Here is an 18,725-nt window from a genome sequence, read left to right on the forward strand (position 1 = left end):
AGACAAGCTACCTAAGTAAGGTTCTGATGAAGGGTCAGTGACCTGAAACATTAACTCTGCTTCTCTCTCCACAGATGCTGACAGACCTGCTGAGTATTTCCTGCATTTCTTGTTTTTATTTCAGATTTCCAGCATCTGCAGTATTTTGCTTTTATTTACCTAAGTAAGGTACCTGAGTCCTATGTTAATTTCTGTTCTTTTCTCAAAAAAAAATGAGATGTATAGCAAGCAATGAGGCAGCGGGACAAAAAGCAATTAAAGGAAAAAATTGTATTTTTTCCGAATGTGTTCATGGTGTAAAGTGTGATACTGTGCTGCAGCCATGACAACTGTTTAGTTCAATCTCTCAAAAGGAAAAATTATGTTTTTCTGAATAGACATGTGGCTTTGGGGATGTGGTTCTCCATCTAAATTACAAAGGATTTTTTATCTTAAACTGAAAGGATTACTATGCGTTAGTGATGCTAAGCAGTGTTCCCCCACCATAATATACTTAAGTGTGACTGCTGACGATTCTGTCTAACCATCAGCCTCAAGAAAATGAGCATCATGGGACAGGACGTCAGAAATGCTCCATCCATCAATATCGGCGACCACGCTCTGGAAGTGGTTCAAGAGTTCACCTACCTAGGCTCAACTATCACCTGTCTCTCGATGCAGAAATCAACAAGCGTATGGGAAAGGCTTCCACTGCTATGTCGAGACTGGCCAAGAGAGTGTGGGAAAATGGCACACTGACACGGAACACAAAAGTCCGAGTGTATCAAGCCTGTGTCCTCAGTACCTAGCTCTATGGCAGCGAGGCCTGGACAATGTACGTCAGTCAAGAGCGACGTCTCAATTCATTCCATCTTCGCTGCCTCCGGAGAATCCTTGGCATCACGTGGCAGGACCGCATCTCCAACACAGTAGTCCTCGAGGCGGCCAACATCCCCAGCTCATACACACTACTGAGTCAGCGGCGCTTGAGATGGCTTGGCCATGTGAGCCGCATGGAAGATGGCAGGATCCCCAAAGACACATTGTACAGCGAGCTCGCCACTGGTATCAGACCCACCGGCCGTCCATGTCTCCGTTATAAAGACGTCTGCAAACGCGACATGAAATCGTGTGACATTGATCACAAGTCGTGGGAGTCAGTTGCCAGCATTCGCCAGAGCTGGCGGGCAGCCATAAAGACAGGGCTAAATTGTGGCGAGTCGAAGAGACTTAGTAGTTGGCAGGAAAAAAGACAGAGGCGCAAGGGGAGAGCCAACTGTGCAACAGCCCCAACAAACAAATTTCTCTGCAGCACCTGTGGAAGAGCCTGTCACTCCAGAATTGGCCTTTATAGCCACTCCAGGCGCTGCTTCACAAACCACTGACCACCTCCAGGCGCGTATCCATTGTCTCTCGAGATAAGGAGGCCCAAAAGAAGAATAGGCCACCAGCTAGTGGGAAGGACTTGGAGGAACAAATTTGCAAGGACCTTATAGAGATGCAAAAATTATAGGGTAGTTATAAGGGGGACTTTAATTTTCCAAACATAGACTGGGGTAACAGTAGTGTAAAGGGCAGTGAGGGGCAAGAGTTCCTAGAGTGTGTTCAAGAAATTTTTCTACAACAGTATGTTGCTAGTCCAATGAGATAGGAGGCACTGCTAGACCTGGTCCTTAGGAATAAGCTGGGCCAAGTGGATCAAATATCAGTCGGAGAGCATTTAAGTGATAGTGATCATTGTATCATAAGGTTTAGGCTGACTATGGAAAAGGACAAAGAGCAATCCAGGGTAAGAATAATTAACTGGGAAAGGCCAATTTCAATGGGGTAAGAATGGAGCTACGGCAAATAAATTGGAGTGAAAAGCTGGCAGGAAAACCAGTAGATGAACAATAGGCTACCTTCAAAGAAGACATAGTTCGGGCACAGTCAAGGTATCTTCCCTGGAAGGAGAAAAGTAGGACAAACAAATCCAGAGCTCGCTGGATGACAAAAGCGGTAGAGATTAAGATAAAGAAAAAAAAGTGTGCTTATGACAGATGCCACATGGAAAATACTATTGAAAACCAGGCTGAATATAGAAGGTCCAGAGGGGAAGTGAGAAAGCAAATAAGAGAAGCAAAGAGAGAGCATGACACGAGACTGGCAGCGAGCATTAAAGGAAATCCTAAAGTTTTCTATAGGCATATAAATAGTAAAAGGGTGGTAAAAGGAGGAGTGGGGCCAATTAGGGACCAGAAAGGGGATTTTGCATATGGAGGTAGAGGGCATAGCTGAAATATTAAATGAATACTTTTCATCTGTCTTTACCAAGGAAGAAGATGCAACTCAGGCAATGTTGAAAGAGTAGATAAGTCAGACACTAGAAGGGTCTAAAATTGATAAAGAGGAAGTAGTAGATAGGCTGTCTGTACTTATAACTGGATAAAGCACCAGGACCAGATGAGATACATCCAAGGATACTGAGGGAAGTGAGGGTGAAAATCACAGAGGCACTGGCCATAATTTTGCAGTCTGTTTCAGACTCGGGGGTGGTGCCAGAGGACTGGAGAATTGCAAACGTTACACCTTTGTTCAAAAAAGTATGTAAAGATAAGCCCAGCAACTACAGGCCAGTCAGTTTCAATGGTGGGAAAACTTCTAGAAAAAATAATTCGGGACAAAATCAATAGTCACGTGGACAAATGCGAGTTAACTAAGGAAAGCCAGCATGAATTTCTTGAGGGAAAATCATGTTTAACTAACTTGCTGGAGATTTTGAAGAGGTAACAGAGAGGGTTGATGAGGACAATGCTGTTAATGTGGTGTACATGGACTTTCAAAAGGCATTTGATACAGTGCCACACAACAGACTTGTGAGCAAACATGTAGCTCATGGAATAACAACATGGATACAAAATTGGCTGAGTGACAGGAAACAAAGAGTAGTAGTTAAAGGATTTTTTTGGGGCTGGAGGAAGGTTTGTAGTGGAGTTCCCCAGGGATCAGTGTTGGGGCCCTTGCTTTTCCTGATATATATTAATGACCTAGACCTTGATGTACAGGGCACAATTTCAAAGTTTGCAGATGATACGTATCTTGGAAGCATTGTGAACTGTGAGAAGTATAGTGTAGAACTTCAAAAGGGCATGGACAAGTTGGTTGAAAGGGCAGAAAGGTGGCAGATGAGGTTCAATGCAGAGAAATGTGAAGTGATTCATTTTGGTCGGAAGAGCCTGGAGAGACAATTTAGAATAAAGGGTACAATTCTAAAGTGGGTGCAAGAGCAGAGGGACCTAGGTGTACATGTGCATAGGTCATTGAAGGTGGCAGGACAGGTTGAGAGAGTGGTCAATAAAGCAAACAGTATCCTGGGCTTTATTAATAGGGGCATAGAGTACATGAGTAAGGAAGTTATGTTGAACTTGTATAATTCACTAGTTCGGCCTCAGCTGAGTATTGCGTCCATTTCTGGGCGCCACTTTAGGAAAGACGTGAGGGCATTGGAGAGAGTACAGAAAAGATTCACAAGAATGGTTCCAGGGATGAGGAATTTCAGTTATGAAGATAGATTGGAGAAGTTAGGACTGTTTTCCTTGGAGAAGAGAAGGCTGAGAGGTGATTTGATAGAGGTATTTAAAATCATGAAGGGTCTGGACAGAGTAGATAGAGAGAAACTTGTGAAAGGATCAAGAAAGAGAAGGCACAGATTTAAAGTATTTGGTAAGAGGAGCAAAAGTGACATGAGGAGAAACTTTTTCACACATTGAATGGTTAAAGTCTGGATGCATTGTCTGAGAATGTGGTGGAGGCAGGTTCAATTAAAGCATTCTGTTATAACCTGGTGAGAAAGGGGTCTAGGGGTTCAGTCAGCCTTTTCCTGGTTTGGCCGTAACAGAGTTTAATTTTTAAAACACTGTGTTTTAGCTTCCCTCTCAGTGAGTCCCTTGCTCACTGCTCTCAAATTGTAATGGCAAAGAAATCAACCAAACAGGTTTTTTCAGATTTAAACAAGAAAAGTGTAAGTTTATTAACCTTAAAACTCTAATTCATCTAAAACTACTAGAATACATGATGCGACCAGACTAGCATGCATACGCGATAAACACACACGCAAATAGAGACAGAGGAGGAGAAAGAAGGGAAAAGGTTTGAAGTAATAGCTGGAGTTCAGTTACTGGCTTTGGGTTTGATGTAAAGTCTTTGATTGCAGTTAAGTCTTGCAGTTCTCATTGGGGCCCTGTGCACACTTTCAAACTTGTTTCGATGGTCTTCTGTCTTGAGTTACTTCCATGGGTCTCTGGAACTCTGCGTGTGTGAGAGCGAGAGAGACAGGGAGAGACCTTCCTTCTCTTTGCTATTCAAATTGCAGTCTCTACCTTTCTGTCTGGCACAATTCGAACAACTCCATGTTGGCCAGCAGGTTAGTCATGTGACTAACTCCTTATTTAGAACGATCTTTCCTGCGAGATTTTGTGGATTTCTTCAAGCTTAGCAGACATTCAGTGGGGGCGGTGGGGGGGGAGGGGAATGTGTTGGTGGGGAAGGGGTGCAGAATGCTGGCTCAATGACATTCAATATCCATCTGGCTAATTGATTCAGGGAGGCACTCCCATTGTCTTCTCCAGGCAACTGTCTTTTAGAATGCAAATATGCAGCCATGTTTTCAGCCAATGTTGTGGCCTTTTTAAACAAGTTATTTCAAGTACAGTAACAGTTCAAAAATAATGTTCTGTATGATGAAATTAATATGTCTTATTTTGGCATGTGTGGTTTTCGTCACACATGCAAAAGGAAATTAGACAGTTATATGAAAAGGAAGAACGTGCATGGTTATGGGGAGAAGGCAGGAGAATGGAACTGAGGGAATTGCTCTTTCAGAGAGCCAGTGCAGACACGATGGGCTGAATGGTCTCCTTCTGCACTGTAACGATTCTGTGATTCTGCAACGACAGAGCATCTACAGCCCTCTGGGAAAGAAAATTCTAAAGATTTAGAAAATAGAGTAAGAATAAACGGGCCATTTTCAAATTGGCTGGTTGTGACTAGTGGGGTGCCACAAGGATCGATGCTGGGCCTCAGCTACTTACAATTTGTATTAACAACCCTCTGAGTGAAGAAATTTCTCCTCATCTCTTTCCCAAATGGCTAACCCCTTATCCTGACACTGTGCCTTCTAGTTCTAGACTCTCCAGCCGAGGGACAATAGCCTCTCCATATCTGCCCCCTCAAACCCTCTCAGAATCTTATATGTTCCAATGAGATCACTTCTCATTCATCTAACTATGGAGGTTTCTTTTTCCAAAAATATATTTTATTCATAAAAATTTGCAAAAATACGTTACAAAACAGTTCAAAACAGTTCTATCGTCCCACTCTACTCAATCTCTCCTCATAGAATAAACCTCTCATCCCAGAATCAATCTAGTGAACCTTTGCTGCACTGCCTTTATGGTAAATATATCCTTTCTTAGGTATGGAGACCAAAACTGTACACAGTACTCCAGGTGATGTCTCACCAAAATCCTATACAATTGCAGTAATACTTCCTACTGTTGTACTCCATTCTCCTTGCAAAGGCTAGCATACCATTTGCATTCCTAATTGTTTGCTGTATCTGCATATTAACTTTTGTATTTTGTGTACAAGGACACCCAATTCTCTACCCATGCTATTCTATTAGCCCCATCTCTATGAGCCCTTACCTTGTGTAACAACCTTTCATATTGTACCTTATCAAATGCCTTTTGAAAATCCAAATATACTACATCTACGGATTCCACTTTATTCCACCCTGCTAGTTACATCCTCAAAAACTCTAATAGATTTGTCAAGCATGATTTTCCTTTCATAAAACAATGTTGACTCTACCTAATCATATTATGATTTTCTAAGTGGCCTGTTACCACTTCCTTAATAATGGACTCCAGCAATTTCCTGATGACTGATGCCAGGCTAAATGGCCTGTAGTTCCCTGTTTTCTCTCTCTTTTGAATGGCGGTGATATAGTTGCTACCTTCCAATGCCCTGTAATTCACTGAAATCAAGGGATTTTTGGAAGATGTCAATAAATGCATCCACTATCTCTACAGCCACCTCTTTTAGAACCATAGGTGTTGGTCATCAGGTCCCGGAGTCCCATTAATTTCTCCAGTACTTTTTCTTTGCTCATATTAATGACTTTAAGTTCCCTACTCTCATTTGACCCTTAGTTCCCTACTATTTCTGGTATGTTTTTGTGTCTTCAACTGTGAAGACAAATACAAAATAATTGTTTAACATCTCTGCCATTTTCTTATTCCCCATTATAATTTCTCCCACATCAGCTTCTAAAGGAGCCACGTTTACTTCTATTACACTCTTCCTGTTTAGGTACTTGTAAAAGATCTTACAATCTGCTTTTATATATCTTACTAGTTTAGTCATTTAACTTGCTAGTTTAAATTCTTGCTAATTTTCTCAAGAAATATATATCTCTCACATTATATTGACTGCTTGAGTTCTACATTCTAGGTATATGATTAAGCTTACAGATTGTATTCACTATGGGTTTAACTCTCGAACAGGATTATTTTTCTGGTTCATATTTTAACTGGTATGCAGCCAATGGCTGATTGATAAACTTGACCAAAGAGCAAACTGATATCAGTAATGGTACAGGAATGATTTGCACAGATGTTCATTTCTGATTTTTCCAGAAAGGCTAAGCAGCCATTCTGTTTGGTGCAGTAGCCGTTTCATTGAGCTTCTTGGTCCAAGACTTAGTTGAAGTTCACTTCTGATTATAGTGTGGCAGCAGCAGTTTTAAAAGTGTGATCTGAAATTGTACGCCAGTCTTATCTTAAAAAGCAATGTAAATGTAATCCTATGTAATTCCTCTCAAACTTCCCGCTTTGTAAGAATTTTCATATATTAAACAGGCCTACTGAGCAGCAGTAAGATTCCCAAGCTGCCAAAGCAGCTGGTTCTACAGAAATCTGCTTTCCAGCCCAGTAAATACCAAACTCCATCCTTCCAGCACATTGTAGGATCTATTTTGTATTTCTGTTGACAATGCTCCTTATCATATTCATTGTTCTGTCTCTTCATTCTTGCCAATTTCTCCTAATCTCTCTCCCCCAGCTACTATCTTATTTCTTTTATTTGTTGGCTTTTAGTCCCATTAATTTCTCTAGTACTTTTGCTTTGCTAATATTAGCTGGTACAGATGAAACAAATAATAATTGCAAATGCACATTTCTTATGAACTGTGACCGTGTACACAGCATTACACATCCCAGATTCTGACTTAAATCAAAGACACAAAGCTTCTCAATTAAATTAGATGGAGAGTCACCATATTGCTGTATGAATGGAAGAACCAGTTACAATATAACCAATGAATACCCATTTTTATCTATGATGATTACATTGATTTGCTTTGCCATGCATTTCAGTTATGACATATTTTATTGGTGTGAGTATAATGCTTTGTTAAAGGTATTATTCAGAAGACAAAGTGTTTCAGTGAGAGAGCTTTATAACTAAAATCTCTTTATTGAATTGACACTATCACACATGTTTGCTAAGCCTAAAGTTCTACTTCCAATGCTAAGAACTTCTGTGAACTGACCTTTTTACCATATGAGCACATCGCCAAAGACTTGGGATTGTTGCTTTTTAGTATCTAGCAGTGGTGAACAGGCACATAATACTGTATTTTATCCTGCCCTTGGAGATGGGAACGGAGTTGGAGGGCACACAAAATGACATGGAGTGGTTTTGGGCCGAGTGCCCACGTTGTGCTGCGCATATGCCATTTTGCCGTGGAGGACGGTCCTTGCACCCAAGGCCAATTTTTTATATGCGTTCCTGGGATGTGGGCATAGCTGGCAGTACAGCATTTATTGCCCATCCCTAATTGCCCTTGAGAAGGTGGTGGTGAGCTGCCTTCTTGAACTGCTGCAGTCCAGGTGGGGTAGGTACACCAACAGTGCTGTAGGAAGGGAGTTCCAGGATTTTGACCCAGCGACAGTAAAGGAACGGCAATATAGTTCCAAGTCAGGATGGTGTGTGACTTGAAGGGCAAGTGCTGCTTGATAGCACTGTCGACGACACCTTCCATCACTTTACTGATGATTGAGAGTAGACTGATGGGGGGGTAATTTGTCGGGTTGGACTTGTCCTGCTTTTTGTGTACAGGACATACCTGGGCAATTTTCCACATTGCCGGGTAGATGCCAGTGTTGTAGCTGTACTGAAACAGCTTGGCTAGGGGCTTGGCAAGTTCTGAAGCACAGGTCTTCAGTACTATTGCCAGAATGTTGTCAGGGCCCATAGCTTTTGCAGTATCCAGTGCCTTCAGTCATTTCTTGATATCACGCGAAATGAATCAGGTTGGCTGAAGACTGGCATCTGTGATGCTGGGGACTTCAAGACGAGGCTGAGATGGATCATTAACTTGGCACTTCTGGCTGAAGATTGTTGCAAATGCTTCAGCCTTATCTTTTGCACTGATGTGCTGGGCTCCCCCATCATTGAGGATGGGGATATTTGTGGAGCCACCTCCTCCAGTTAGTTGTTTAATTGTCCACCACCATTCACGACTGGATGTGGCAGGACTGCAGAGCTTCGATCTGATCCATTGGATCTGGGATCCCTTAGCCCTGTCTATCGCATGCTGCTTATGCTGTTTGGCACACAAGTAGTCCTAGGTTGTAGCTTCACCAGGTTGATACCTCATTTTGATATATGCCCGGTGCTGCTCCTGACATGCCCTCCTGCACTCTTCATTGAACCAGGGTTGGTCTCTCGGCTTGATGGTAATGGTGGAGTGCAGGATATCCCAGGCCATGATGTTACAGATTGTGGTTGAGTACAATTCTGCTGCTGCTGATGGCCCACAGCACCTCATGGATGCCCAGTTTTGCATTGCTAGATCAGTTCAAAATCTGTCCCATTTGGCACGGTGGTAGTGCTACACAACACGATCGAGGGTATCCTCAAAGTGAAGACAGGACTTTGTTTTCACAAGGACTGTGCGGTGGTCACTCCTACCAACACTGTCATGGACAGATGCATCTGCGGCATGCAGATTGGTGAGGACGAGATCAAGCATATTTTTCCCTCTTGCTGGGTCCCTCACCACCTGTCGCAGACACACTCTTGCAGCTATGTCCTTTAGGACTCGGCCAGCTCGGTCAGTAGTGGTGCCACTCTTGGTGATGGACATTGAAGTTCCCCATCCAGAGAACATTCTGTGTCCTTGCCACCCTCAGTGCCTCCTCCACATCTGTTCAACATGGAGGAGTAGTGATTCATCAGCTGAAGGGGTGCGGTAGGTGGTAATCAACAGGAGGTTTCCTTGCCTATGTTTGGCCTGATGCCATGAGACTTCGTGGTGTCTGGAGTCAATGTTGAGGACTCCCAGGGTAATTCCCTCCCGACTATATACCACTGTGTCACCACCTCTGCTGGGTCTGTCCTGCCAGTGGGACAGGACATACCCGGGGATGGTGTTGGGACATTGTCTGTCAGGTATGATTCATTGAAGATGACTATATCAGGCTGTTGCTTGATTAGTCTGTGGGACAGCTCTCCCAACTTTGGCACAAGACCCCAGATGTTAGTAAGGAGGACTTTGCAGGGTCGACAGGGCTGGGTTTGCCGTTATCGTTTCCGGTGCCTCGATCAATGCCAGGTGGTCCGTCTGCTTTCATTCCTTATTGACTTCGTAGCAGTTAGATACAACTGAGTGGCTTGCTAGGCCATTTCAGAGGACATTTACGAGTCAACCACATTGCTGTTGGTCTGGAGTCACATGTAGGCCAGACCAGTTAAGGACAGCAAATTTCCTTCCTAAAGAACAAAGGAATTGAGCCACTGAAGTGGCAATTAAGGTCATTTAACTAACGTCGGCGGGGCCTGCCGCCACATTGAGACATCACCAGCTCCTAGTGTGCTTGGGGGGTGTGTCTCTCCTCTGGGGGCAATCCATGGCCCACAGAGGGCCCCCCCAGCGGCAATGGCTACTCCCACGGCAAGAAACCCCCTGCCCTCATCAATTCCACACCTACCATCTTGCTGGAGACTGCCTGCCTGGCTCTGGCAGTCCCGACCCCACTTGCCTGGATCCCGGGGTGGTCTCTATGTTGGTTCCTACGAGACCTCCTGCAGTACCGGCAGTGGTCAGTGCCCCCAGTGGCGCTGCTGGCTTCTGCTGAGCTTCTGACCCTCAACTGGCCAGCAGCTCTGGAGACAGGAGTTTGTCCCTTACAGGGATGGCGTCCACAAAGGCAGACAGTTAATTGGCTGCCCACTGTGGAATTTGGCCAGGGGTCTGAAACATGTCTGAGGTGGGGTCACCCCTCCTGCCTTCCAGCCCGTTGCCGAGACCCCCACCATCGGGGTAAAATCCAGCCCATAATGTCTGGAAAATGACAGAATGAGTTAGAGACGTATTGACATGTACCATGACACCTCATGCAAAATTTACATTTATGTATACTTCTTTGGCCCCTTTGTCTCGTGAGACAATGGGTAAGCGCCTAGAGGTCCTAGAGGTGGTCAGTGGTTTGTGGAGCAGCGCCTGAAGTGGCTGTAAAGGCCAGTTCTAGAGTGACAGACTCTTCCACAGGCGCTGCAGATAAAATTGGTTGTCGGGGCTGTTACACAGTTGGCTCTCTCCTTGCACTTTTGTCTTTTTTCCTGCCAACTGCTAAGACTCTTCGACTCGCCAGCCTTTAGCCCCGTCTTTGTGGCTGTCCACCAGCTCTGGCGATCACTGGCAACTGACTCCCACGATTTGTGGTCAATGTCACAGGACTTCATGTCACATTTGCAGACGTCTTTAAAGCGGAGACATGGACGGCCGGTGGGTCTGATACCAGTGACAAGCTCGCTGTACAATGCGTCCTTGGGGGTCCTGCCATCTTCCATTTGGCTCACGTGGCCAAGCCATCTCAAGCGCCGCTGGCTCAGTAGTGTGTATATGCTGGGGATGTTGGCTGCCTCGAGGACTTCTGTGTTGGAGATACGGTCCTGCCACCTGATGCCAAGGATTCTCCGGAGGCAGCAAAGATGGAATGAGTTGAGACATCGCTATTGGCTGACATGCGTTGTCCAGGCCTCACTGCCATAGAGCTAGGTACTGAGGACACAGGCTTGAAACACGTGGACTTTTGTGTTCCGTGTCAGTGCGCCATTTTCCCACACCCTCTTGGCCAGTCTCGACATAGCAGTGGAAGCCTTTCCCATGCACTTGATTTCTGCATCGAGAGTCAGGTTACTGGTGATAGTTGAGCCTAGGTAGGTGAACACTTGAACCACTTCCAGAGCGTGGTTGCCGATATTGATGGATGGAGCATTTCTGACGTCCTTCCCCATGATGTTCGTTTTCTTGAGGTTGATGGTTCGGCTAAATTTATTGCAGGCAGCCGCAATCCTGTCGATGAGTCTCTGCAGACACTCTTCTGTGTGGGATGTTAATGCAGCATCGTCAACAAAGAGGAGTTCCCTGATGAGGACTTTCCATACTTTGGTCTTCGCTTTAAGACGGGCAAGGTTGAACAACCTGCCATCTGATCTTGTGTGGAGGAAAATTCCTTCTTCTGAAGACTTGAATGCATGTGAGAGCAGCAGTGAGAAGAAGATCCCAAACAGTGTAGGTGCGAGAACACAGCCCTGTTTCACGCCACTCAGAATAGGAAAGGGGTCTGAAGAGGCACCGCTATGCTGAATTGTGCCTTTCATATTGTCATGGAATGAGGTGATGATACTTAGTAGCTTTGGTGGACATCTGATCTTTGCTAGTAGTCTGAAGAGACCACGTCTGCTGATGAGGTCAAAGGCTTTGGTGAGATCTATGAAAGCAACATAGAGGGGCACCTGTTGTTCACGGCATTTCTCCTGTAGCTGGTGAAGGAAGAACAGCATGTCAATGGTGGATCTTTCTGCTCAAAAGCCTCACTGTGCCTCAGGGTAGACACGCTCAGCCAGCATCTGAAATCTGTTTAAAACTACTCGAGCGAAGACTTTCCCCACTATGCTGAGCAGGGAGATTCCACGGTAGTTGTTGCAGTCACTGCGGTCACCCTTGTTCTTATAGAGGGTGAGGATATTGGCATTGCGCATGTCCTGTGCTACTGCTCCCTCGTCCCGGCACAGGCACAGCAGTTCATGGAGTGCTGAGAGTATAGCAGGCTTGGCACTCTTGTATATTTCAGGGGTAATGCCGTCCTTTCCAGGGGTTTTTCCACTGGCTAGAGAATCAATGACATCACTGAGTTCTACCCCATCATAAATAGCTGCCCGTATACGAATCTACAGAAAGAAGGGGCAGAAAATACCATCTGGTGCAACAAGGTCGTCCAAACCAGACATGATGCAGTCACACATTCCAATGACCACCCCTTTCTGGGAGAGACAAAAATGAGGAACACAACTAATTCATGAGTAGGTCTGGGAAATTCCAGTCTGGCCCTCTAAATTAGTCCAAGAAACTTCAACAGACTACAGAAACTTATGAGCATCAGTATTCCGAGCTACCCCAAAACTTGAGCCTTTGATTCCATTATAAGTACTGGAATCTGCTGCTGAGAGCCTCTGTCGTCAACGCCACTCGATTATCTGGAGTTGAGAGGTTCATTTTTCTGCTTTACTCAGGTGGTATGGGTGCATCACAGGTGCTTGCCACAATGGGGGTTATTGTGGTGAATGACAGCCCCTAGCTGGAACCTCTGAAGCATGAGGAAATAATTAGGACCATAATATTACAACCACCCCTTTTAAAAAGGGCCTGAGCTCTACCTGAAAGCTTGTCAATTTCTTCAGGGCCCAGAACTGGTTCCTGCTCTATAACTTTCAGTGAATGCCTCTGCATTGTATACACATGTCTATACTTTCACAGAACCCAATATGAAAAACTGCAGTTATTCACATCAAAGGGCATGTCATACATCGGCCTATACCACTCTTTTGTCTAAATTGACCCACATCTTGTTTATTTGCATACATTCCCAACTCCTGTGCACATTTTTGTGGCAATGCAAACTTGTGAATAGTTCCATTAATGTCATCATCCATATAATTTGTTGAAATGAAGAACAGCAATGATCCCAACATTCAACTCTGCAGAGTCCACTTAAGACTTGGCCTCGTGCAGATCTCCTTCTATTGAAATTGTCACTCTACCTATTTCCCATCTAGTGTATTAGCTGATCACTTAAAGGCATATGATCCAATCTCACTTGCTATATGTTTGTTTGGTTTCCTGCCACCTTTGTTAGTTTAGCTTAAAATGATTCTGTAGTCTAGAGTAGTTAGAACATTAATATTTGTTATTGTATAACTATGTACATCTTCACACTAGTCTGAGTGACTCCTCCAAAGCCACGCTGCATCCAGCTTCAAGTCTCTCTCACATGATCTCTTACATCATCATGGTAGGAGGTATTCTTTACACTCTCAAGATTAACCCTTTCAGTCCCTTATACTACATCACCCAATAGCCTTTCATGCGACACCTTACTGTCGGCTTTCTTTAAACCAAAGTAAACAATGTGTGAGAGACTGCCACCATCCAGTACTTTGGTCACTTCCTCAAAGAATCCAATCAGGTTAGCGAGGCATTTCAGTAGAAAGTTGTGTGAGTTACGATGAGTCATACTGGTGTATAATTTGCTCTGCCATTTAAAAAAAACTCACCAACATGTATGAGGGTAGTTCATGTAGTATGTTTTAAAATGTGTATGTTGCACAGATATCTCTACTCATTTGTGGGCAGCTTATACTAGTTATGCAGTAAGGCATGATTCATTAGCGATTAGTGGATTAAAGATATTAAGTGCCTTGATGAAGGCACTGAAGTCAAATATAACAGCCCTTCTGCTGTCCAAACTGAGAAAGCTAACTCAATACCGAACAGGGACTGAACCTAGACTTTTCTATTCTGTACAGCCCAGTCGCATATCATTTAGTACATTTGTCTTTAGAGCTACCATTTTGGTTTTACATAAAGCTAAAACCTTTAGGTTGGTCTTAGGACGTTAGTAATTTTTGCATGTGTCTTTTGCGAACTTTCAAAGGGAGTCTTGTCACCAATTCCTTATTCAAATTGTTAAAAAAAAAATTATGTTGATAAATGATCTTAGTGTGCTAGTAGGTTGATTGAGTGATAGCACCCCTGGGGTTTGAGCGGGGAGGTTGTAAACCTGATGGCTTAAACAAGCTGAATTAATATCAGTAGAAATGGTCATCCAAATAGGTGCAACAGTAATGGCATTATTTCACCAGTCAGTGTTTAATTTTATTTTTCTGTACTGTCTGGCTTGGTAACTTCTTGTAAGTAAAAGTTATTTATAAAATAAAAAAGGAAATCAGCAAAAACACCAATAGAATGTTTAAATGAATTAGATCAATTGATTTATTAATTAGTTCTTTGTGACTGATTCTCAAAAGCAGTCCTGATGGTCAGACTTATTTCATATACTATTCATACATCAGGAAGGAAAAATAGCACTATCTTGCATGTCAACTTCAGCAGTATTTTAAAGAGGAACTTGTAATGTGAAAATGAACAACTCCATATGCACCAACACTGCGAGTTCTTGAAAACATTTCCCAGTTTCCATATATTTTGACTGACAAGCAGTAGACAAACTGGGTTCATTGAAACCACTTGAACATGGGGCTTGATCTTGAGGCCATCTGTTTCTGAACTTGTGGGAATGCTGCACTTAAAGAAGTTAAATCAGAATAAATGAAACTCACCAAAAGGTTGGGTTTTATTTTTAGCAGAATCTTTACATTTGCAATATTTACAACAGCAAACAGATGCAAAATTAACCAGATTTATTTTCTGCCAATAAGGCTGTTGCATATCATTGTTGAAGATTATGTATGTAATTACGCTTGCCAGTTTGTGAGGCAGTGTTTGTGTGATGTTCCAAATCTTTGGTAGATAATCAAATATGTGTCTAGAGAGTAAAAATATGAAAGCCTTCGCTTTGAGCCAGACATCAGCTGTCGAACACTGCTCTGAATTGTCAGTCAACACTGAACATGTGTCCATGCATCTGCTAATTAGAAACACCAGCAGTACTTTAAGCAGATTCTCTTATTTTATTTGGAATGGGTTTTTCATTATTGGCCTCTTGTTATTTTGTTGCTGCAGGCTTTTTGGAAGTAGACCCATTTACTGTGTGGTCATGCAACAGAATAGCAGACCCATACAAATATCCTCTTGTTTCTGTGGAGATTATTAGTTATAATGTTAAAAAAAGTAGCATTCAGTTCTAATGATTCATTTAAATCTTAAAGGATAAAGTAGCATATTTTGGAACTGCCATGAACAATCATGGGATTGTTTTTCCACAAATGAAGACAACTTTTGTTAGTCCTTTGTGGCAAACGCGCAAAACTGGCTGAACAATCTGGCATCCAACCCCATTTTTAGGAGTTGCACCACAATTTTTATAAACCCAGATCTTCTTTTCGTTTTATCTGCAAACTGCTTAGCTGGGCTATAGCTTTTGTCAGATTTCAGGATACTTTTTGAAGCAAATCATCAAAAGCAGAAGGGTTAAGTGTGATGCGAAGAGTGTAAGTTGCTAGTGGGCAAATTTTAATCTCTCCTAATTTCTTATACTCACTAAACCTGGTAGAATTTCCCCGTTGAAATGAAATTCTGTAATTTTATTTGAGCTGCATGTAACTTCATTTATAGAAAGTCATTATGCTGGGGATTAAGGAGTTAAAAAAAAAAGGGCCTTAATGAATAATCTCAGCACGGCCAGAAGTGAACGGCTTTGAATGCCACCAGTTAGTTGTTTCGCCTTTCAGTTTTTTGTTCTTTTATCTTTCGAGATTTTATTTTGTTTCTTCCTTTCTTCAGTCTCTCCCATTTTCTTTATATGTCTTTTTTTTTTCAACACTTCAGGAGGGATTTTAACTGCTGGCCAAAAGCCAGTGGAATCACGGCCAACCACCCAGGAGTCTCTAGCAGGCCCAGCCAATATTAGTTGGATGGCCTCATTTACATCCATTTGGCAGGCAGCTGGCCAACTGTCAGTTGAAGATCGGAAGCCCTGAGGCCAACCATTGGCACTCCATAAGGAGTAGGGATTCGACAGAGTCTGAGGCAGCAGAGTGCCAGACTTTCAGGTGAGGCCCAGGGGAGCAGTCCTGTTCTTGAAAGTCCCAGAAAGATGTTTAAAACTTACCTTTTAATGCCACTGCTTTGTTCCTGACAGATTTTACTGAGCAGACCACACATGGCAGACAGCTCGCTCAGTGCACTGTTAAAATGCCATCGGGATCCATTTTATGTCACAGGCCTCTGATTAGCATGTGTTAATGAGACTCCTGCCTGAGTCAGGTGGGCACCTCAGTTTCTGGCAAAAACATGCAGGGTTAAACCAGTTGTGGGGCAGGGACTGAGTACCAAATAAAACCACTTTATTTTAACTCCCATTTGGCCCAGTTTTCGCTGGGCAGTGGAAATTAAGATTGCACCTTTCATGTTCCTTTCTTTGACATAATTGATTTTTCTTTCTTAGTTGTCTCCTCTGCTTCTGAATGAAATGTTTCTGCAATCTTTCTTCAATTTAATCCTGATGTGGAGCAGTATTTTATGTGACAAAACTTCTATGTATTTCTGTGTATCACCAAATATTTGCTTCTCCATGCTTTGTTTAAAAAAAAAATCAATAAAAATCTCATATTGAAACAATTCTGTATCCAATATTTTGTCTGAATAATGAATGGAAGTATGGATTGATGAAGCAATGTGCAATATATTAATGCTGTAGATAGTAAGAAAAATGATATTATAGCTATATTCATAGAAAGTACTAGTGACGACAAAGTAAATTAGTTAAATAGCACATCCACTCATGTTGTGTTTCAAGCTAATTCATGTGGTGCTCATGGAAAGCTTCCAGTCTTGATATATTTTAGGTAAATAGATTTCCCATTTGTTGAAAATATTTTGAGATTTGACTGTATTTGAAAGTGTTTTCTCTAATTCTACTCATTGCGTCTCTCAGATGCAGCTGTTGGATACATTCCCAGTGGAAGGAGGCCAGAAAGACCCCAAGCAGCGCTATATTCCTTTCCTGCCAGGTACAGTAACGCATACTGTTGGTTTTCTTTCCTACTCATCCCCAAAAGGTCCACATGTTTAGGCCCTAAAGGCTAAAGTGGCAGATTGTTTGTCTGCAAAAGTCATAATGAAATGGGGGCACAATGGATTTAAGTTGTAAAATGTTCGAAAAATTACTTTGTGGCATTAGATGTTGACAGTTTTTTATTCATTCATGGGATGGGGTTGGGGGCGGGGGGGCGGTTAGTGGTGGGTGCGCTGGCAAGGCCAACATTTATTGCCTATCCCAATTGCCCTTGAGACTGTAGTGGTGAGCTGCCTTCTTGAACCACTGCAGTGTGTTTGGTGAAGTACTCCCCCAATGCTGTTAGAGAGGGAGTTCTAGTATTTTGACCCAGCGACAATGAAGGAGCAGCGATATATTTCCACGTCAGGATGGTATGTGACTTGGAGTGGAAATTGCAGGCACTTGTGTTCCCATGTACCTGCTACTGTTATTCTTGTAGGTGGTAAAGGTCGCGGGTTTGGAAGGTTCTGTCAAGAGAACCTTGGTGAGTTGCTGCAGTGCATTTTGTAGATGATACACACTGCTGCCACTATGCTCTGGTGGTGGAAGGAGTGAATGTTGAAGCTGGTGGATGGGGTGCCTATCAAGTGGGCTGCTTTGTTCTGGATGGTGTCTAGCTTCTTGAGTGTTGTTGGAGCCACACCCAACCCGGCAAGTGGAAAGTATTCTGTCACACTCCTGACTTTTGCCTTGTAGATGGTGAATAGGCTTTAGGGAGTCAAGAACCGAGTCACTGCCGTAAAATCCCTAGCTTCTGGCCTACTGTTATAGCCACCGTGTTTACGTAGCTGGTTTAGTTAAGTTTCTGATCACTGGTGACTCCCAGGATGTTGCTGGTGACAACCGTAATGCCGTTGAATGTCAAGGGGAGGTGGTTAGACTTTCTCTTGGTGACGATAGTCATTGCCTGGCATTTGTGTGGTGTAAATGTTACTTGCCACTTATGAGTCCAAGCCAGAATGTTGTCCAGGTCTTGTTCCATACAGGCACAGAGTCTTCAATATTTAAGGCCTTGTGAATGGAACTGAACACTGTACACTCATCAGCAAACATCCCGACTTCTGACCTTATGGGGGAGGGATGATCATTGGGGAAGTACTGAAGATGGTTGGACCTAGGACACTGCCTTGAGGAACTCCTGCAGCGATATACTGGGCCTGAGATGATTGGCCTCCAACCACCACAAGCAGTGTCCCTTGTGGTAGTTATGAAAGCTTCCCAGAGCCTCCCGCTCCATTTTACGCCACTCCCGCACTACCATTTGGCTCATTAGGGTGGCGTAAAATTCTGGCCATTGTTCCAGAAAACTATTCTGAACACACTCAAGAAATTTGCTACCTTTCTGAAATGAGCTTGTCCGCTTATCCAACTCTATACTTAAGTTAAAATTCCCAATTTAAATCACTGCCTTTACTACATGCTTCTCTAATCTATGCATTTATACTTTGTTACTGCTACCTGGGGCCGATACAAAACTCCCACTAGAGTCTTAAGACATTTTTTATTAATTCTATCTGAAGAGTCTCTACTGTCTGCTTACCTCTTGTTATATCATCTCTCATCATAGAAATAATTTCATCCTTAAACACTAATGCTACTCCTCCCCCTCTACTAGATTCC

At 43.2% G+C, this 18,725-nt stretch overlaps 1 protein-coding gene across 2 annotated transcripts in view; it reads left to right on the forward strand.

The window, feature by feature from the left end:
• The window catches only part of sh3pxd2b (SH3 and PX domains 2B), a 336,589-nt gene that overhangs the window by 64,889 nt on the left and 252,975 nt on the right, over window positions 1–18,725 (forward strand). For both annotated transcript variants that reach the window (XM_068043410.1, XM_068043411.1), the window contains exon 3: window positions 16,983–17,058. In XM_068043410.1, the coding sequence (XP_067899511.1) occupies window positions 16,983–17,058 (76 nt within the window). The remainder of the gene's footprint in view (window positions 1–16,982; window positions 17,059–18,725) is intronic.

This window comes from Heterodontus francisci, chromosome 12, assembly GCF_036365525.1.
Source record: "Heterodontus francisci isolate sHetFra1 chromosome 12, sHetFra1.hap1, whole genome shotgun sequence".
NCBI classification, from domain to species: domain Eukaryota; kingdom Metazoa; phylum Chordata; class Chondrichthyes; order Heterodontiformes; family Heterodontidae; genus Heterodontus; species Heterodontus francisci.